The sequence below is a fragment of the Entelurus aequoreus genome, linkage group LG05, assembly GCF_033978785.1.
Source record: "Entelurus aequoreus isolate RoL-2023_Sb linkage group LG05, RoL_Eaeq_v1.1, whole genome shotgun sequence".
In the NCBI taxonomy this organism is placed as follows: Eukaryota; Metazoa; Chordata; class Actinopteri; order Syngnathiformes; family Syngnathidae; genus Entelurus; species Entelurus aequoreus.
Genome location: NC_084735.1, coordinates 4,084,506 through 4,107,740, shown reverse-complemented (window position 1 = coordinate 4,107,740; position 23,235 = coordinate 4,084,506). Strand labels below are relative to the sequence as shown.

The 23,235-nt window shown below is 33.2% G+C and overlaps 1 protein-coding gene across 1 annotated transcript in view; it reads right to left on the bottom strand.

Moving 5' to 3' along the window:
- The window catches only part of LOC133649553 (protocadherin Fat 3-like), a 145,934-nt gene that overhangs the window by 20,036 nt on the left and 102,663 nt on the right, over positions 1–23,235 (bottom strand). The window contains exons 8-11 of the mRNA XM_062046144.1: positions 15,256–15,570; positions 12,431–12,641; positions 7,602–7,673; positions 950–1,086 (exon numbers count right to left, since the gene is read on the bottom strand). Coding sequence (XP_061902128.1) covers positions 950–1,086; positions 7,602–7,673; positions 12,431–12,641; positions 15,256–15,570 — 735 coding nt within the window. The remainder of the gene's footprint in view (positions 1–949; positions 1,087–7,601; positions 7,674–12,430; positions 12,642–15,255; positions 15,571–23,235) is intronic.

Here is a 23,235-nt window from a genome sequence, read left to right as displayed (position 1 = left end):
CAAAATAAGAACAATTTTGCAAAGTGAAGAAAACGTTGCAAAATAACAAGGAAAACGTTGCAAAATAACAAGGAAAATGTTGCAAAATGACAAGCAAAATATTGCAAAATAAAGAAAACCTTGCAAAATAGGACAAATGTTGCAAAATGAAGAAAAAGTTGCAAAATAACAAGGAAAACGTTGCAAAATAACAAGGAAAATGTTGCAAAATGACAAAGAAAACATTGCAAAATGACATGCAACACCTTGCAAAATGACAAAGAAAATGTTGCAAAATAAAAAAAAAAGGTTGCAAAATAAAGAAAAGGTTGCAAAATGTCAAATAAAATGTTGCAAAATAAAGAAAAGGTTGCAAAATGACAAAGAAAATGCAAAATTACAACAACAAAAATTCTATATTAGAGAAAACGTTGCAAAATAACAAGCAAAACATTGCAAAATAAAGAAAACCTTGCAAAATAAGAAAAATGTTGCAAAATGAAGAAAACGTTGCAAAATAACAAGGAAAACGTTGCAAAATAACAAGGAAAATGTTGCAAAATGACAAAGAAAACGTTGCAAAATGACATGCAATACTTTGCAAAATGACAAAGAAAATGTTGCAAAATTAAAGAAAAGGTTGCAAAAGAAAGAAAAGGTTGCAAAATGTCAAATAAAATGTTGCAAAATAAAGAAAAGGTTGCAAAAAGACAAAGAAAACAATGCAAAATTACAAAAAAAAAAATTCTAAAATAAAGAAAACATTGCAAAAGAACTAGCAAAATATTGCAAAATAAAGAAAGAAGGCTCCTTAATTTAGTCTGGGCTCAACCATTATTTACTTAAACCTGGTGGTTCGCTTTCTCCAAGTTGAATATGAACATATGTAGAACATGATATGAGTTGATGAATTCACTTCAGTACCCCCAGCGGCGATATTGACAAGTGCACACCCAAAGCGTTGGCGTACCTGCGTCGTGGCCACGTTGGTGCCGTCGGTCACCTGCACGGTCATGTTGTACACGGCCTGCGCCTCGGCGTCCAGCGGCCTGGCCACCACCACCGTGCCCACGCCCACTTGGAGGTCAAACTGCATGTCGAAGCTTCCTGCGGTCGCACACACACACACACGTTAGCAACGTTAGCCCGTTAGCATTCACGGCCACCTCAACCTGCGCCGCGCAATCATTTCGCCAGCCATCTGGGCCCGCAGGCCGAGCGTGATAAAGTGAAGTGAAACGCAACGACGCGGCGGTGTCCGTCAGCCCGGGAGCTGTTAGCGGCCACGCAAACATCTGTCTTATCGCTCCCAAACACCAGCCAGCGCGGAGACTAAGAAAGAAAAAAAAGTACAGTTTAGGGGTTTTAGCGTTTGATTAGAGCTAGGGAGAGAATTGATACGCATTAGCGATTCACCACCATCCCTGCTCTCTTCTGAGGGCTGCGACGCCGCTCGACACATGAATACTGATGTTTTCACGGAAGCAGCCAGGCGTGTTCAGCCGCAGACAATCACCGGGTTATGCTTGCTTATTTGTGGTTTTTTCTGCTCTTTTCTCCAAAAGGACAGTCGGTTAGAGCTGTGCGATATGGTTGAAAACTGTATCACGATATCAGTGTTTTATATCGATAATTATTTATATTTTTTATGACCTATCAACATTAAGGACCCGGATTTATTTTTTATTACTATATATTTATTTATATATTTATTTGAAGCGAATGTCATTATACAGGACTGCAGTACCTGGAGGAGGTCAAGTAAAAAAAAATTAGGCACCGCTCGACACATGAATACTGATGTTTCCACGGAAGCAGCCAGGCGTGTTCAGCCGCAGACAATCTGCAGGTTATGCTTGCTTATTTGTGGGTTTTTTCTGCTCTTTTCTCCAAAAGGACAGCCGGTTAGAGCTGTGCGATACGGTTGAAAACTGTATCACGATATCAGTGTTTTATATCGATAATTATTCATATTTTTTATGACCTATCAACATTAAGGACCCGGATTTATTTTTTATTACTATATATTTATTTATATATTTATTTGAAGCGAATGTCATTATACAGGACTGCAGTACCTGGAGGAGGTCAAGTAAAAAAAAATTAGGCACCGCTCGACACATGAATACTGATGTTTCCACGGAAGCAGCCAGGCGTGTTCAGCCGCAGACAATCTGCAGGTTATGCTTGCTTATTTGTGGTTTTGTTCTGCTCTTTTCTCCAAAAGGACAGTCGGTTAGAGCTGTGCGATATGGTTGAAAACTGCATCGCGATATCAGTGTTTTAAATCGATAATTATTCATATTTTTTATGACCTATCAACATTAAGGACCCGGATTTATTTTTTATTACTATATGTGTGTTTCATATATTTATTTATTTATTTTTTATTTTCATTTTTATATTCAATGTTTTACATTATATATATTATTTATATTGTGTTGTTGTATTTTTAAATACTTATATTTTTTTTTTACATATTTCAAATGTAACTTACTCTGATTAAAATGCCTCAGCTATCACGGCAGAAAGGAAATGTCAACACAAGCCTGGAAAACACTCCAACAATGTCAACAAAATAGTAAAATCACATTGAACACTTAACAATAAGCTCTTAAAATAAGAAATATGTAAGAAATGCTTCATAAAGTGTAAGAAAATAGTGCAAAGTGTGAAAATGTAAACATAGAGAAACCTGAGAAGAACTACTTTTTGCAGCTTTAGTGCCAGGAAATAACGGCTGTGTAACATTAATTTGCCGTCTTATTCTTATTTAACGATGAAAAGGAATTTTTGTTATGCAGTAATTATTTAAATTGTGTTGTTATTATATTAGTCGATATAAATAATTATTTATATTTTTATGACCTATGGAAAATAAGAAGAAGGAGAATAAAAAATGTATTTTTTTTTTCAAATGTAACTTTGTGGGATATATTTTTTTATTTTTTATTTTTATTTTTTTTGTATTTTTTTGTAGTTTTTTTTTTTTTTCGTCATAAAGAAATACAATCATGTGTGCTTACGGACTGTATTTTGGGTTGGTACACTAATTGTAAGTGTATCTTGTGTTTTTTATGTTGATTTAATAACAAAAAAAATATATTTTGTATTTTTTTATTTTTTATTTTTCTTGTGTGGCCCGGTACTAATCGATCCACGGACCGGTACCGGGCCGCGGCCAGGTTGTTGGGGACCACTGTCCTAGATGATATGAATGGGTTGGTGTTGGAATTTTTGGAATCGGTTAAAAAATGTAGACGTAGTAACAGTCTTGATTGAAAATGGGTATTTTGGATTTCCTGGAATTTTGTGAAAACCGTGAATTTGAACCAGAAAAATAGGAGCATTTGTTGTGGAATGTTTTGAAGGTGGAATGGTCAAAAATGGTTAAAAAATGTGGACTGTGAAAACTTTCTAGGAACAGGTGAAAATTGGACTTTGGAAAACTGGGAATTCCTGGAATTTTGTGAAAACCGGGAATTTGAACCAGAAAAATAGGAGCATTTTTTGTGGAATGTTTTGAAGGTGAAATGGTCAAAAACGGTTAAAAAATGTGGACTTTGAAAACTTTCCAGTAACAGGTGTAAATAGGGCTTTGTAAAACTGGGAATTCCTGGAATTTTTTGAAAACCGGGAATTTGAACCAGAAAAATAGGACCATTTTTTGTGGAATGTTTTGAAGGTGGAATGGTCAAAAACGGTTGAAAAATGTGGACTGTGAAAACTTTCCAGGAACAGGTGAAAATAGGGCTTTGGAAAACTGGGAATTCCTGGAATTTTGTGAAAACCGTGAATTTGAACCAGAAAAATAGGAGCATTTTTTGTGGAATGTTTTGAAGGTGGAATGGTCAAAAATGGTTAAAAAATGTGGACTGTGAAAACTTTCTAGGAACAGGTGAAAATTGGACTTTGGAAAACTGGGAATTCCTGGAATTTTGTGAAAACCGGGAATTTGAACCAGAAAAATAGGAGCATTTGTTGTGGAATGTTTTGAAGGTGAAATTGCCAAAAACGGTTGAAAAATGTGGACTGTGAAAACTTTCCAGGAACAGGTGAAAATAGGGCTTTGGAAAACTGGGAATTCCTGGAATTTTGTGAAAACCGGGAATTTGGACCAGAAAAATAGGAGCATTTGTTGTGGAATGTTTTGAAGGTGAAATTGCCAAAAACGGTTAAAAAATGTGGACTGTGAAAACTTTCCAGGAACAGGTGAAAATAGGACTTTGGAAAACTGGGAATTCCTGGAATTTTGTGAAAACCGGGAATTTGAACCAGAAAAATAGGAGCATTTTTTGTGGAATGTTTTGAAGGTGGAATGGTCAAAAATGGTTAAAAAATGTGGACTGTGAAAACTTTCTAGTAACAGGTGAAAATAGGACTTTGGAAAACTGGGAATTCCTGGAATTTTGTGAAAACCGGGAACTTGAACCACAAAAATAGGAGCATTTTTTGTGGATTGTTTTGAAGGTGGAATGGTCAAAAACGGTTGAAAAATGTGGACTGTGAAAACTTTCCAGGAACAGGTGAAAATAGGGCTTTGGAAAACTGGGAATTCCTGGAATTTTGTGAAAACCGGGAATTTGAACCAGAAAAATAGGAGCCTTTGTTGTGGAATGTTTTGAAGGTGGAATGGTCAAAAACGGTTGAAAAATGTGGACTGTGAAAACTTTCCAGGAACAGGTGAAAATAGGGCTTTGGAAAACTGGGAATTCCTGGAATTTTGTGAAAACCGGGAATTTGAACCAGAAAAATAGGAGCATTTGTTGTGGAATGTTTTGAAGGTGGAATGGTCAAAAACGGTTGAAAAATGTGGACTGTGAAAACTTTCCAGGAACAGGTGTAAATAGGGCTTTGGAAAACTGGGAATTCCTGGAATTTTGTGAAAACCGGGGATTTGAACCAGAAAAATAGGAGCATTTTTTGTGGAATGTTTTGAAGGTGGAATGGTCAAAAACGGTTGAAAAATGTGGACTGTGAAAACTTTCTAGGAACAGGTGAAAATTGGGCTTTGGAAAACTGGGAATTCCTGGAATTTTGTGAAAAACGGGAATTTGAACCAGAAAAATAGGAGCATTTGGTGTGGAATGTTTTGAAGGTGGAATTGCCAAAAACGGTTGAAAAATGTGGACTGTGAAAACTTTCCAGGAACAGGTGAAAATAGGGCTTTGGAAAACTGGAAATTCCTGGAATTTTGTGAAAACCGGGAATTTGAACCAGAAAAATAGAAGCATTTTTTGTGGAATGTTTTGAAGGTGGAATGGTCAAAAATGGTTAAAAAATGTGGACTGTGAAAACTTTCTAGGAACAGGTGAAAATTGGACTTTGGAAAACTGGGAATTCCTGGAATTTTGTGAAAACCGGGAATTTGAACCAGAAAAATAGGAGCATTTGTTGTGGAATGTTTTGAAGGTGAAATTGCCAAAAACAGTTGAAAAATGTAGACTGTGAAAACTTTCCAGGTACAGGTGTAAATAGGGCTTTGGAAAACTGGGAATTCCAGGAATTTTGTGAAAACCGGGAATTTGAACCAGTAAAATAGGAGCATTTTTTGTGGAATGTTTTGAAGGTGGGATGGTCAAAAACGGTTGAAAAATGTGGACTGTGAAAACTTTCCAGGAACAGGTGAAAATAGGGCTTTGGAAAACTGGGAATTCCTGGAATTTTGTGAAACCCGGGAATTTGAACCAGAAAAATAGGAGCATTTGTTGTGGAATGTTTTGAAGGTGGAATGGTCAAAAACGGTTGAAAAATGTGGACTGTGAAAACTTTCCAGGAACAGGTGTAAATAGGGCTTTGGAAAACTGGGAATTCCTGGAATTTTGTGAAAACCGGGAATTTGAACCAGAAAAATAGGAGCATTTTTTGTGGAATGTTTTGAAGGTGGAATGGTCAAAAACGGTTGAAAAATGTGGACTGTGAAAACTTTCCCGGAACAGGTGAAAATAGGGCTTTGGAAAACTGTGAATTCCTGGAATTTTTTTGGGAATTTGGTGGTTTGATTGTCCAAGGTGGGTTGAGGGTGTGGACGGTGGAACCGTTCCAATCGGGTGAGAAATGTGGGAGTTGTGCACGTTTGACAATTGGCCCATTCATTTTGTATGGGCAAAGTATACCAGAAAACCGGGAATTCTGGGTAATCCGGAATATTTTTTTTTTAATTTTGGACTAAAACTGTGGGCTGTGGAGCGTGCCTAACTTTTGCGTCGGAATAATAATAGGGATGTCCGATAATATCGTTGTGTTAAAATAATAATAATGCGTTAAAATGTAATATCGGAAATTATCGGTATTGGTTTTTTTATTATCGGTATCGTTTTTTTTTTGTTTTTTTTTAATTAAATCAACATAAAAAACACAAGATACACTTACAATTAATGCACCAACCCAAAAAACCTCCCTCCTCATTCACACAAAAGGGTTGTTTCTTTCTGTTATTAATATTCTGGTTCCTACATTATATATCAATATATATCAATACAGTCTGCAAGGGATACAGTCCGTAAGCACACATGATTGTGCGTGCTGCTGCTCCACTAATAGTACTAACCTTTAACACTTCATTTTACAAATTGTCATTAATTGCTAGTTTCTATGTAACTGTTTTTATATTGTTTTACTTTCTTTTTTATTCAAGAAAATGTTTTTAATTTATTTATCTTATTTTATTTTATTATTTTTTAAAAAAAGTACCTTATCTTCACCATACCTGGTTGTCCAAATTAGACATAATAATGTGTTAATTCCACGACTGTATATATCGGTTGATATCGGTATCGGTTGATATCGGTATCGGTAATTAAAGAGTTGGACAATATCGGAATATCGGATATCGGCAAAAAGCCATTATCGGACATCCCTAAATAATAACAAATGATAATTATTTTGGCGTAGAATCATACTTGTGCGATATAATTATCTTATTTGTATTATTTGCATATTATAATTATATAATTGTGTAAATGCTGGGACATTCACACAAATACTGATCAAATATATTGCAGAAGAAGGAACGCATAAAAATTGTAAAATTTACATACGATTACGCAGTCTTATAACGAATATATCCAAACAAAATGAATAATACAAAAATTCAAGTGTCATAATTTGACATGATGCGTGTGGAGAATGCATATATATGTTCAAGAGTTGTTTCTTTATTCATAGTCATGTTTAAAGCAGCTAGTGTTTTTCTATTTGTACTCTTTCTATTCTTTCATTTTATGTCCGCAAGTAAACTGTGTGTTACCTTGAAGACTTGGAATGTAGGAGTTGGAGTACTCCCTTATATCTTATCTGTAGTAGAACAACGAGCCTGTATTCCTTTCTGGAGAGGGTGGGGGCTGTTTTGCGTATTCAAGAAGTTGTCTCTTCCTGTTTGAATGTTAGAACAACTTGGGAAGTTGGTATGAATGTATTGGTCTAGGCGGTTCTCCTAAAGCTTTAGTAAAACGTGATAATATTCCAATTCTGTCTTGATGGTCCTTCTTACTCTGCATATAAGTCACCTAAAAGAACTTGGGATTGACAAGTGACTTCACGGAGTCTGGTCGGACGCAACAATCGTCACCGAATGAAGACAAAGTTTGAATGTTGGTGAAGCGGTGTGGTTTTCATCTGACCTGTGTCCAGCGAGCAGTTTCTCCCGCACGAGTTCTGCGGAATGTAGAACATTTCTCTCGCCACTCGCCCGCCTGCGTGGGGGGAGAGAGTGGAAAAAGCCACAGAAGAAAAAACACGCGAATGAGAGACGCTTTGTGGACCTCGGCAGGCACAAGACATTGAAACAACGTTGACAACTTGTTGAATGGAGTCCTGACGTTGAGCAGCTCAAACATGACGTTGAAACAACGTGCTTTTTGACGACGTTTTATCAATGTCGGGTTGTGACGTTGATTTGACCGTTGAATTTTGGTCATTTCCCAACTAGTATTAAATACAACGTTGAAACAACATGCTTTTTGACAACATTTAATCAATGTCGGGTTGTGACGTTGATTTGACCGTTGAAATTTGATCATTTCCCAACCAATATTCTACAACACAAATACAACGTTAAAACAACATGCCTTTTGACGACGTTTAATCAATGTTGGGTTCTGACGTTGATTTGACCGTTGAATTTTGGTCATTTTCCAACTAATATTCTACAACACAAATACAACGTTGAAACAACATGCTTTTTGACGACGTTACATCAATGTCGGGTTCTAACGTTGATCTGACCATTGAATTTTGGTCATTTTCCAACTGATATTCTACAACACAAATACAACGTTGAAACAACATGCTTTTTCACGACACTTAATCAATGTCGGGGATCCAAAAGGGTCCCACTCATAAAAGTGTTAAAAATAAGTCATACTTTTTTAATTTACTTTTAACGCTTAAATCTCTAAATCAACTTCCAATCTATCCGTCAATTATAAGCTTTTATTATTTTTTTATGTTTTTTTTCTTTGTTTTATTCCCTTTTGTCAAAGCATACTTTTTTATATGGCAAACGCACATATTTAAGTGACATTTTTGATGTGACGTAATTGGAACCTGAAATATGTCAAAAATTCATAACAACATTGATTTTAATTCATTATTGTCTTTGAGCAATGACAGTAAAAACATGTTAAAAATAAGTCATACTTTTTTTATTTACTTTTAACGCTTAAATCTGTAAATCCACTTCCGATCCATCCAATTACCCCTTCAAGACAAAACATGACTAAAAACACTCATTTTTGCCTCTTTGAGCTGCAATTTGACCCCCTTAAAATATTTCAAAACTCACCAAACTTTTCACACACATCAGGACTGGTGGAAATTGCGATCTAATAAAAAAAAAACGAACCCCAAAACTCAAAATTGCGCTAATTTTTTTAATAAAACAGAGACAAAACTGCTCCTCAGAGGAAAACACAGACAAAACTGCTTGTAACTTCCGGTAGGAACTTCTTAGAGACATGAAACAAAAACCTCTATGTAGGTCTCACTTAGACCTACATTTCATAGATTGACATCCTTCAGCAACTAGCACCAGCCAAATATGCGGGCCCGACCAACGCTGCTTGCAGCTTTAATTTTAAATTGCCTTTCAAATGTCTATTCTTGGTGTTGGCTTTTGTCAAATACATTTCCCCAAAAAATGCGACTTATACTCCAGTGCGACTTATATATGTTTTTTTCCTTCTTTATTATGCATTTTCGGCCGGTGCGACTTATATTCCGAAAAATACGGTAATTGCCGTTACTGCAAAATAAAATGGATTCTGTCTCTCTGATTCTGATTTTGTACTTGCTATTAATTAGCATCATGATGCGGGCTAATAATAGGACGCAATGAAAAGGTGTTTTTTTTGTTTTTGGCATTCTGTTGTGGCGTGCGCGGGAGAAAAAGCCAGCGTCATAACGATGTTTCCTTGTTCATCGAGTCCTTTTTAATTAATGCGCCAGCGTGCTGTTGATTATTTCCAGAACCGGCGACGGCTGCGTACAGCGGGGCATCGAAAGGTCGCCACAATCAATTAGTGCTGCATGTTGCCATCGCACAGATGAACAAATGGGAACACGTAAAATGTATTGATGTTGACATGTTGGAATGCAAAGTGGTGCCTCATGGAAACAAACTATTGGTACTTCCTGCTTCCGTGCTCAAAGGCAACATCTGTGTCAAGTTAACACGGCAAATATTCAAATGACACCGCCTTCCCTTCGTGTTGTACCATGATTTTGTTGGACCCGGTTTTTAAATAAGTCATCATTTTAATCGCTTGTGCTACTTTTTTTGCTGGCTGTTTTTGTCAAAGTGGTTTTTATGTTGTTAACGTTTTTATTATCTATAACAGGGGTCACCAACGCGGTGCCCGCGGGCACCAGGTAGCCCGTAAGGACCAGATGAGTAGCCCGCCGGCCTGTTCTAAAAATAGCTCAAATAGCAGCACTTACCAGTGAGCTGCATCTATTTTTATAATTTTATTTATTTACTAGCAAGCTGGTCTCGCTTTGCCCGACATTTTTTAATTCTAAGAGAGACAAAACTCAAATACAATTTGAAAATCCAAGAAAATATTTTAAAGACTTGGTCTCCACAATTTTTTTTACTTTGCTTCTTATAACTTTCAGAAAGACAATTTTAGAGAAAAAATACAACCTTAAAAATGATTTTAGGATTTTTAAACACATATACCTTTTTACCTTTTAAATTCCTTCCTCTTCTTTCCTGACAATTTAAATCAATGTTCAAGTAAAAAATGTTTTTATTATTGTAAAGAATAATACATAAATTTTAATTAAATTTTTCATTTTAGCTTCTGTTTTTTCGACGAAGAATATTTGTGAAATATTTCTTCAAACTTATTATGATTAAAATTCAAAAAAATTATTCTGGCAAATCTAGAAAATCTGTAGAATCAAATTTAAATCTTATTTCAAAGTCTTTTGAATTTATTTTAAAATGTTTGTTCTGGAAAATCTAGAAGAAATAATGATTTGTCTTTGTTAGAAATATAGCTTGGTCCAATTTGTTATATATTCTAACGAAGTGTAGATTGGATTTTAACCTATTTAAAACATGTCATCCAAATTCTAAAATTAATCTTAATCAGGAAACTTACTAATGATGTTCAATAAATTCTTTTTTTAAGTTTTTCTCTTCTTTTTTTCGGTTGAATTTTAAAGAGTCAAAATTGAAGATAAACTATGTTTCAAAATTTAATTGTAATTTTTTTCCGTGTTTTCTCCTCTTTTAAACCGTTCAATTAAGTGTAAATATCATTAATTATTAATAATAACATAGAGTTAAAGGTAAATTGAGCAAATTAGCTATTTCTGGCAATTTATTGAAGTGTGTATCAAACTGGTAGCCCTTCGCATTAATCACTACCCAAGAAGTAGCTCTTGCTTTCAAAAAGGTTGGTGACCCCTGATCTATAACAAGCTTGTCAAAATCTAACCTTTATGCTGCAAAAATGTTTTTTGTCTGATCATTACAGTTTTTAGGTCGTGAGACTGGGTATGAATAATAATGGGGCAATTTTCGGGAGATTTCAACATGGTTGGGGGTGGTTATGAATAATAAAACGTTGTTCAAATAAAAATTATAATAGTCAGACTAAACATTTTTGGAGCTAAAATAAGCACAAATATTTGGGACAAGTTTGGGTGTTTTTTTTTTAAAAAAAGCCTGGGGGGTGGTTATGAATGATTAAAGGTAATAACATAAATAATGTAATACTTAGACAAAAATGTGCAGTACAAAACATTGATATAACGTTGCAAAAGAGTTTTATTTGTAAACTGAGACGACGTTGAGGTCTAAGGTTGGATCCACGTTGTTGGTTGGGAAATGACCAAAATTCAATGTTAAATCAACGTCACAACCCGACATTGATTAAACGTTGTGAAAAAGTTGTATTTGTGTTGTGGACTATTGGTTGAAAAATGACCAAAATTTCAATGGTCAAGTCAACGTCACAACCTGACGTTGAACAAACGTCGTCAAAAAGCATGTTGTTTCAATGTTGTATTTGTGTTGTAGAATTTTTGTTGGGGAAATGACCAAAATTCAATGGTCAAATCAACGTCAGAACCCAACATTGATTAAACGTTGTGAAAAAGCACGTTGTTTCAATGTTGTATTTGTGTTGTAGAATATTGGTTGAAAAATGACCAAATTTCAATGTCAAATCAACATCACAACTTGACATTGGTTAAACGTTGTCAAAAAGCATGTTGTTTCAACGTTGTATTTGTGTTGTAAAATGACCATAATTCAATGGTCAAATCAACGTCACAACCTGACATTGATTAAACGTTGTCAAAAAGCATGTTGTTTCAACGTTGTATTTGTGTTGTAGAATTTTTGTTGGGAAATGACCAAAATTCAATGGACAAATCAATGTCACAACCCGACATTGATTAAACGTTGTGAAAAAGCACGTTGTTTCAACGTTGTCTTTGTGTTGTAGACTATTGGTTGAAAAATGACCAAATTTCAATGTCAAATCAACATCACAACCTGACATTGGTTAAACGTTGTCAAAAAGCATGTTGTTTCAACGTTGTATTTGTGTTGTAAAATGACCAAAATTCAATGGTCAAATCAACGTCAGAACCCAACATTGATGTACCGTCGTCAAAAAGCATGTTGTTTCAACGTTGTATTTGTGTTGTAGAATTTTTGTTGGGGAAATGACCAAAATTCAATGGTCAAATCAACGTCAGAACCCAACAGTGATTAATTGTCGTCAAAAAGCACGTTGTTTCAACGCTATGTTTGAGTTGCTCAACGTCAGGACCAAATTCAACAAGTTCCCAACGTTGTTTCAATGTCTTGTGCCTGCTAGAGGATGACATCACTAGTTAAAAAAAATACTTTTGAAAAATACCAAAATATTTAGCTATTTTGATATATTTTGGTCAACGCATCTCACTTTGCAAACCCTGCGAGCGCTCTTACCGACGATGTTGAACCAAACGGGAGTGTCGGACTGACCCACGGCCACCGCCCCCACGGGCTGGGCCACGGCGGCCGTCTCCGCCACGGTGAAGTTGTAGCACCGCTGCGTGAACAGCAGGGGCAGCGGCGAGGGCGCGGGCCTGCCGATCCACTCCACGTGGAGTTGGACGGTGGTCCACAGCGGGGGGTCGCCGCCGTCCTCCGCTTTGATCTTGGGAGACAGGAAATGACATCATATAAAAATAAAACAAAAAAATGTAAATGTATGTATAATGTAAAAATTTTAAATATGAAAATAAAAAATACAATAAATATAAAAATAGCTGAGGGGCTTATAATCGGAGGAAAATAAAACATTATTAAAAATAAAACAACAAAATATAAATAATATATATTATGTAAAAATGTAAATATAAAAATGAAAAATACAACATAAATAATACAAAATAGCTGAGGGGATTATAATCAGAGGAAAATTACTTTTGAAATATGTAAAAAAATATATAAATATAAAAAAATGAAACAACAAAATATAAATTAATAGATAATGTAAAAATTTAAATATGAAATAAAAATATAAAGTACAAATATAAATCATAAAAATAGCTGAGGGTGTTATAATCAGAGGAATGTTATATTTGTAATATGTAAAACATATATCTAAAAATAAAACAACAAAATATAAATAATATATATAATGTAGAAATGTAAATATAAAAATAAAATATAAATACAAATAATAAAAAATAGCTTAAGGGATTATAATCAGAGGAAAGTGACTTTTGAAATATGTAAATAAATATATAAAAATAAAACATTTGAATATATGTATAATGTAAAAATGTTACTATGAATATAAAAAATACAATTAATATAAAATAGCTGAGGGTATTATAACCAGAGGAATGTTATATTTGTAATATGTAAAACATATATCTAAAAACAAAACAACAAAATGTAAATAATATATATAATGTAGAAATTTAAATATAAAAATAAAATAAAAATAAAAATAATAAAAAATAGCTTAGGGGATTATAATCAGAGGAAAGTTACTTTTGAAATATGTAAATAAATATATCAATCAATGTTTATTCATATAGCCCTAAATCACAAGTGTCTCAAAGGGCTGTATATAAAAATAAAACAACAAAATGTTAATATATGTATAATGTAAAAATTTAAATATGAATATAAAAAATTCAATGAATATAAAAATAGCTGAGGGGCTTATAATTAGAGGAATGTTACATTTGTAATATGTAAAAAAAACAAAAAACATAATATCTAAAAATAAAACAACAAAATATAAATAATATATATTATGTAAAAATATAAATATAAAAAAAAAAGGTACAATAAAAATAATAAATAATAAAAAAATACCTGAGGGGATTATAATCAGAGGAAAATTACTTTTGAAATATGTAGACAAATATATATGTAAATATGTAACAATAAAACAACAAAGTATAAATAATATATATAATGTAAACATTTTCATACAAAAATACAATGTAAATAAAACATAATAAAAATAGCTGAGGCCATTATAATCAGAGGAAAGTTACTTTTGAAGTATGTATAAAATATATAAAAATAAAACAACAAAATATAAATTATATATATAATGTAAACATTTAAATATGAAAATAAAAAATACAATAAATATAAAAATAGCTGAGGGGATTATAATCAGAGGAATTTTACATTTGAAATAAGTAAAAAAAACACATAAATATCTAAAAATAAAACAACAAAATCTAAATATATATATATATATATATATGTGATGTAAAAATGTAAATATAAAAATAATAAATACAATAAAAATAATAAATAATACAAAAATTGCTGAGGGGATTATACTCAAAGAAAAATTACTTTTGAAATATGAAAAAAATATACTGTATATACATATAAATATATATAAATAAAACAACAAAATAAAAATTATTAGATCATGTAAAAATTTCAATCTGAAAATAAAAAATATAATACAAATATAAATGATAAAAATAGCTGAGGGCATTATAATCAGAGGAATGTTACATTTGAAATATGTAAGAACATGTATATAAATATCAAAAAATAAAACAACAAAATATAAATCATACATATAATGTAAAAATGTTAATATAAAAATACAATATAAATATAAATAATAAAAATAGCTGAGGGCATTATAATCAGAGGAAAGTTACTTTTGAAATATGTAAACAAATATATAAAAATAAAATATTTTTTTAAAAATACATGTATAATGTAAAAATGTAAATTTAAAAAAAATTAAAATACAATAAATGTAAAAATAGCTGAGGGGCTTATAATTAGAGGAATGTTGCATTTAGAATATGTAAAAAACATAAATATCTAAAAATAAAGCAACAGCATATTAATATATATTATGTAAAATTGTAAAACTTATAAAAATATTTTTATACTTTATATTTTTAAAATATAAAAATAATAAGAAATAGCTGAGGGGCTTATAATCAGAGGAAAATTACATTTGAAATACGTTGTCAGCCGTATCGCCCAGCCCTATGTGAACGACGTGGCGTCCTCACGTGGAACGTAGCATCGTAAAGTCTTGTAAAAAGTAGCAAACCTTATGAAGTGTTTTATTATCAGAACTTTGTGTTGTTGACGTGATGGAGTGACTGAAATATAAAAACTCTTTTATCCGCGGGGATCAAATTGATCTTTGCCGGCTCATAAAAAGGAATTGTGATGCTAAAAAAAAAAGGATTTGTGTGTGATGAAAAGCAGCCAGCGTGAGCGGTTAAAGAAACATTTCCTTGGATTTCAGAGGTCAAACCTACGGTGAGGACGTAGTTGCTGCCCGCCGCCACCGCCTTCTTGGACGACACCGTGGCGGTGCGCGGGTCGATGCCGAACGTCTCGTCGCCGTTGCCGTCCAGGATGCTGTAGCTGACGTTGGCGTTGGCGCCCAGGTCACGGTCGTGCGCGAAGACGCGGTAGACGGCCTCGCCGCGCCTGCTGCGGTCCCGCTCGGGCAAGCTGACGCGGTACATGACCTCGGGGAAGACGGGCGGGTTGTCGTTCTCGTCGTCCACGTGCACCATGACCCACACGGTGGACTGGCGGGTGGTCACCGGCCCGTCTAGGACCGTCACCTAGGGAACGGGGGGAGACATGTCGGTTATCCATACTGCAATATCAATACCGCTGATAATGCTAAAAACAGATATTGTCAGCTTAAGGTGACTATGTATGTGTGTGCATATATATATATATATATATATATATATATATATATATATATATATATATATATATATATATATATATATATATATATATATATATATATATACATATATATATATACACACTGTAGTGGAAAGTCCAGGTTGTCAATGAGAACCAAAGTAGATTTAACACAAGAGTTTTATTTTACTCATAATCAAATGGTACAATGGTTGGGTTGAGTTGTCTAGCACACAGAAAGTTTCCCCCCCGGGCGCGCCCGTCACCATGAAAAAGAAGATGGTGCCCAAAACACTCTCTTCGTTTGGCTTTATCCCTTTCTTATCTCTCTTGTTAGTGCGTCAATGTCTTGTTTTGTTTTCCCTATCTGTTCCATAACAACTCGAATCTTTTAGACAGTCAACACATTCAGTTAGACAGGTTGGCACGACTTAAAGTTCACTTTTGTCCCACAGAAGAGGAAGAGAAATCAAAATGAGCATACATTTTTGACAGACATGAACTATAGGTCAAAGGTCAGAAATTCTACTACATACCCGCCTTCCAGGGTCTTAAGACCCTGGACCAAAACAATTTCTGATATAGACCACTAAATTAAATCTCTACCGCAGATAGAGGCAAAAACCTCAATGTTTTTATACGAGGCAAAAATTCCGTCTATGACCCTCCTTCAGAGCGATCGCTGTTACCAGCCTGCAGTAAAACCTACATACATTTTTGACAGACATGAACTATAGGTCAAAGGTCAGAAATTCTACTACACACATATATATATATATATATATATATATATATATATATATATATATATATATATATATATATATATATATATATATATATATATATATATATATATATATATATATATATATATATACACATATATATATATATATATATACACATATATATATATATATATACATATATATATATATATATGTGTACATATATATGTATACAAATGGATATGTTTATATATGTACAGTATATATGTATATACTACTTTTTTTGTAACATTTTACTGTTGTTTTTTCCCCCATCCATTTATTCATCCATCCATCCATCTTCTTCCACTTATCCGAAGTCGGGTCGCGGGGGCAGCAGCCTAAGCAGGTAAGCCCAGACTTCCCTCTCCCCAGCCCCTTGGTTTTTTTCCCCATGTAAGAATAGAATACAATAATAATAATAGTACGGTTGTGTAACTGCATAAACTAGTGTGTCAAAGATTCTGCCTGTATGAAAATAATCATGTTCAGTTACACCTTTAACAATGTTGGTAATGTTAAATGTTTCGATTAACCAACTAACTAAACTTTGTTTATGTTTTATGCTTATTTTTAGAACTCCTAATATTTTTTCAAATTAATTAATAAGTCAATATCATTGTTTTATTATTAATTATCTTAAACTTTGTTTTTATATTTTAAGTATATTTTATTTTGATTTTGAAAACTCCTAATATTTTTCCAATTATTTAATAAGTTAATATTATATATGTTTTTATTAATTATCAATTATCTTAAACCTAGTTTTTATATTTTAAGTATGTTTTATACTTTTATTTTGAGAACTAATATTTTTCTAATTAATTAATTAGTCAATATTATAATTTTTATTATTAATTATCTTAAACTTTATTTTTTATATTTTAAGTATATTTTGTATTTATTTTGAAAACTCATAATATTTTTCCAATTAATAAAAAAATTAATATTATTGCTTTATAATTAATTATCTCAAACATTGTTTATATATTTTAAGTTTATTTTATGTTTATTTTGAGAAGTCCCAGTATTTTTCAAATTAATACGTTGATATTCATTTTCTATTGTTAATTATCTTAAACTTTGTTTGCAGATTTTAAGTATGTTTTATTTTTATTTTGAGAACTCTTAAAATGTTTCCAATTAATTAATAAGTTAATATTGTATTATTTGTATTTATTCATCTTAAGCTTTGTTTATATTTTAGGTATATTTTTATTTTTATTTTGAGCGCTTCTACTATTTAGATCAAAGATGTCCAAACTTTATTCACCAAGGGCCACGAACTGAAAAGTCAAAGTATACATTGGCCATATTGATAGATTTTATTTTTTATTTTATTTTTTTTAAATGCCAAAAAACTATATTGTGGCTTTGTATTATTGCTGACTAATTATATAAATATACATTTTTATTAGAAAATTAAAAAATGTTCTCATTACATACTGATTTTTTTGCTCTTTTTCTTACAATTTTATTGTAAGAATAGAATAAAAACAAAAATAATAATATGGTTATTTAACTGCATTAACGAGTGTGTCAAAGATTCTGTCTGTTCAAAAATAATAATGTTCAGTTACACATTTAACAGACTTTATTATGGTTGTTGCAATTCAAAAGAATTCATTCGTTACTATTATTTTATCTTTCAATTAATTACCAACAACACTTTGTTCATATTTTAAGTATATTTTATTTTTATTTTGAGCGCTTCTAATATTTTACATCTAAACTTTTTCCACTGAAAAGTCATTTTTAATATTTTTATTTTAAAAGAAAAATGCTAAAAACAGATAATATATATATTTAAAGGCAAACATTAGTGTTACATGTGACTAAGTATATTATATAATTATTTGTAGTTTTAAAATGTCTGTTTTTTTTCATAGTATTCAAATTTTTTGCTCTTTTTTTCTTACATTTTTCATGTTGTTTTTTTCCTAACAGATATGTTATTATTTTGATATTACACAACTATTACAATTTATCGGATCGGTATCACCGATACCAGCCCGAAATTTACATGGTATCGAAACGGAAAGACAATTCAGTGGTATCGCACATCACTACTGTCCGCGTGGTTGTTAGCCGAGGCGGCGAGGAGCCGAGGCTCATGGGAAATCTCTCTGAATTAGCGATGCCCTGCGGGCGGAGGCAAAGGTCTGATGGCGAAATGGATTTGATGGCGTCAGGGTGAACGCTGGTGCAAGCGGCTTGATGCTGACTGGACTTTTAATGACAGTCTGTGCACGCACCGCCATCTTTACAACAACCTTCTTCCGCTTATTCCACACCTCAACAACATGATATCATTTAGTTATAAATAGGGGTGTGAATCTTTGGCCATCTAACAATTCAATCCTGGGGGTGACGATTTCGATTCGGAATTGACTCACAATTCTCGCAATGTATTATTCGGTATAATAATTATAAGGAGAAAATTCCCGTGGAAATGGGCCTGCTATGTGTGCCCTAAACCGGCGGTCCCCAACCTTTTTTGCACCACCGACCGGTTTAATGTAGGCATTATTTTCAGCATTATAAACACAGCAAGAATAAGTGCGTGAAAAATAAGACTCACTATAACGCTGAATTAGTGTTTCTTTGCAATGAGATGCAGATGCAAATCAGTCTTTGAATATAATCTGTCACTTTTCTGTCTGATATGTTCATTATTTCCTTATTTTGCAACATTTCCTTTGTCATTTTGCAATGTTTTCTTTATTTTGCAACATTGTTCTTGTTATTTTGCGACGTTTTCTTTATTTTGCAATATTTTGCTTGTTATTTTGCAAAGTTTTCTTTATTTTAGAATTTTTTTTGTAATTTTGCATTGTTTTCTTTGGCATTTGCAACGTTTTCTTTATTTTGCAACATTTTCTTTGACATTTTGCAACCTTTTCTTTATTTTGCAACCTTTTTTTTAATTTTGCAACATTTTCTTTGTCATTTTGCAGGGGTGTTGCATGTCATTTTGCAAAATTTTCTTTGTCATTTTGCAACATTCTCCTTGTTATTTTGCAACATTTTCCTTGTTATTTTGCAACGTTTTCTTCATTTTGCAACATTTTTCTTATTTTGCAACGTTTTCTTTATTTAGCAATATTTTGCTTGTTATTTTGCAACGTTTTCTTTATTTTGCAACATTTTCTTTGACATTTTGCAACCTTTTCTTTATTTTGCAACCTTTTTTTTAATTTTGCAACATTTTCTTTGTCATTTTGCAGGGGTGTTGCATGTAATTTTGCAAAATTTTCTTTGTCATTTTGCAACATTTTCCTTGTTATTTTGCAACGTTTTCCTTGTTATTTTGCAACGTTTTCTTCATTTTGCAACATTTTTCTTATTTTGCAACGTTTTCTTTATTTAGCAATATTTTGCTTGTTATTTTGCAATGTTTTCTTTATTTTAGAAATTTTTTTTGTAATTTTGCATTGTTTTCTTTGTCATTTTGCAACCTTTTCTTTTTTTTCAACATTTTCTTTGACATTTTGCAACCTTTTCTTTATTTTGCAACCTTTTTTTTAAATTTTGCAACATTTTCTTTGACATTTTGCAACCTTTTCTTTATTTTGCAACCTTTTTTTTATTTTGCAACATTTTCTTTGTCATTTTGCAAGGTGTTGCATGTCATTTTGCAACGTTTTCCTTGTTATTTTGCAACGTTTTTTTGATTTTGCAACATTTTTCTTATTTTGCAACATTTTCTTTATTTTGCAATATTTTGCTTGTTATTTTGCAACATTTTCTTTATTTTGCAATATTTTGCGTGTTATTTTGCAACGTTTTCTTTATTTTAGAAATTTTTTTTTGTAATTTTGCATTGTTTTTTTTGTCATTTTGCAACCTTGTCTTTATTTTGCAACATTTTCTTTGACATTTTGCAACCTTTTCTTTATTTTGCAATCTTATTTTTTTTTGCAACATTTTCTTTGTCATTTTGCAAGGTGTTGCATGTCATTTTGCAACGTTTTCTTTGTCATTTTGCAACATTTTCCTTGTTATTTTGCAATGTTTTCCTTGTTATTTTGCAACATTTTCTTCATTTTGCAACATTTTTCTTATTTTGCAAGGTTTTCTTTATTTTGCAACGTTTAGTGTGTTATTTTGCAACATTTCTTTATTTTAGATTTTTTTTTGTAATTTTTGCATTTTCTTAGTCATTTTGCAACCTTTTCTTTATTTTGTAACATTTTATTTGACATTTTGCAACTTTTTCTTTATTTTGCAACCTTTTTTTTTTATTTTGCAACATTTTCTTTGTCATTTTGCATGTCATTTTGCATGTCATTTTGCAGCGTTTTCTTTGTAATTTTGCATGTCATTTTGCAACGTTTTCTTTGTCACTTTGCAACATTTTCCTTGTTATTTTGCAAAGTTTTCTTCATTTTGCAACATTTTTCTTATTTTGCAATATTTGCTTGTTATTTTGCAACGTTTTCTTTATTTTAGAATTTTTTGGGGGTAATTTTGCATTGTTTTCTTTGGCATTTTGCAACCTTTTCTTTATTTTGCCACCTTTTTTTTATTTTGCAACATTTTCTTCGTCATTTTGCGAGGTGTTGTATGTCATTTTGCAACGTTTTCTTTGTCATTTTGCAACATTTTCCTTGTTACTTTGCAATGTTTTCCTTGTTATTTTGCAACATTTTCTTCATTTTACATTTTCTTTGTTATTTTGCATTGTGGCCCTGTGATGAGGTGGCGACTTGTCCAAGGTGTATCCCGCCTTCCGCCCGAATGCAGCTGAGTTAGGCTCCAGCATCCCCTGCGACCCCAAAAGGGACGAGCGGTAGAAAATGGAAGGATGTTCATTAATGTGCATTGTGTCATGTCACAAAGTTATATATACAGTATATTTTGCCATTCAGCAAACGGAGCGGAAAACACAACCAACAATTGTAGGCTTCTTCATGCGATGCAGCCGGCCTACTTCACCACAGTCTCTAGTCTATTGCCCACCAGGCAGCCATGATATGGAGACCTGATGGTGGCGACAGGCCAAATTACACTGTTCCATGCACCCACCCAGCTCCATTTAAAGTGGTCTGCCACATCTTTTAAATTGACCTGCCACTTCATTTAAAGTGGTCTGCCACTTCTTTTAAAGTGGTCTGCCACATCATTTAAAGTGGTCTGCCACATCATTTAATTTGGTCCGCTACTTCATTTAATGTGGTCCGACACATCATTTAAAGTGGTCTGCCACTTCATTTAATGTGGTCCGCCACCTCATTTAAAGTGGTCTGCCACTTCATTTAATGTGGTCCGCCACCTCATTTAAAGTGGTCTGCCACTTCATTTAATGTGGTCCGCCACCTCATTTAAAGTGGTCTGCCACTTCATTTAATGTGGTCCGCCACCTCATTGAAAGTGGTCTGCCACATCATTTAATGTAGCCTGCCACTTCAATTAAAGTGGTCTGCCACTTCATTTAAAGTGGTCTGCCACATCATTTAAAGTGGTCTGCCACTTCATTTAAATTGGTCTGCCACTTCATTTAATGTGGTCCGCCACTTCATTTAAAGTGGTCGGCCACATCATTTAAAGTAGCCTGCCACATCATTTAAAGTGGTCTGCCACTTCATTTAAAGTGGTCTGCCACATCATTTAAAGTGGTCTGCCACTTCATTTAAATTGGTCTGCCACTTCATTTAAAGTGGTCTGCCACTTCATTTAAAGTGGTCTGCCACTTCATTTAAAGTGGTCCGCCAATTCATTTAACGTGGTCTGCCACATCATTTAATGTGGTCTGCAACATCATTTAACGTCGTCTGCCACATCATTTAATGTGGTCTGCCATTTCATTTAATGTGGTCTGCCACTTCATTTAACGTGGTCTGCCACATCATTTAAATTGGTCTGCCACTTCATTTAAGTTGGTCTGTCACTTCCTTTAAATTGGTCTGCCACTTCATTTAAAGTGGTCCGCCATTTCATTTAAAGTGGTCTGCCACTTCATTTAAAGTGGTCTGCCACTTCTTTTAAATTGGTCTGCCACTTCATTTAAATTGGTCTGCCACTTCATTTAAAGTGGTCTGCCACTTCATTTAAAGTGGTCTGCCACTTCTTTTAAATTGGTCTGCCACTTCATTTAAATTGGTCTGCCACGTCATTTAAAGTGGTCTGCCACTTCATTTAAATTGACTTGCCATATCATTTAAAGTGATCTACCATTTCATTTAAATTGACCTGCCATATAATTTAAATTGGTCTGCCACTTCATTTAAATGGACCTGCCACTTCATTTAAAGTGGTCTGCCACATCATTTAAAGTGGTCTGCCACATCATTTAAAATGGTCTGCCACATCATTTAAATTGACCTGCCACTTCATTTAAAATGGTCTGCCACATCATTTAAAGTGGTCTGCCACATCATTTAAAGTGGTCTGCCACATCATTTAAACTGACCTGCTACATCTTTTAAAGTGGTCTGCCACTTCATTTAAAGTGGTCTGCCACTTCATTTAAAGTGGTCCGCCACTTCATTTAAAGTGGTCCGCCACATCATTTAAAGTGGTCCGCCACTTCATTTAATGTGGTCCGCCACATCATTTAAAGTGGTCTGCCACTTCTTTTAAAGTGGTCTGCCACTTCATTTAAAGTGGTCTGCCACTTCATTTAAAGTGGTCTGCCACTTCATTTAAAGTGGTCCGCCACTTCATTTAATGTGGTCCGCTACTTCATCTAACGTGGTCTGCCACATCATTTAAAGTGGTCTGCAACATCATTTAAGGTGGTCTGCCATTTCATTTAATGTGGTCTGCCACATCATTTAATGTGGTCTGCCACATCATTTA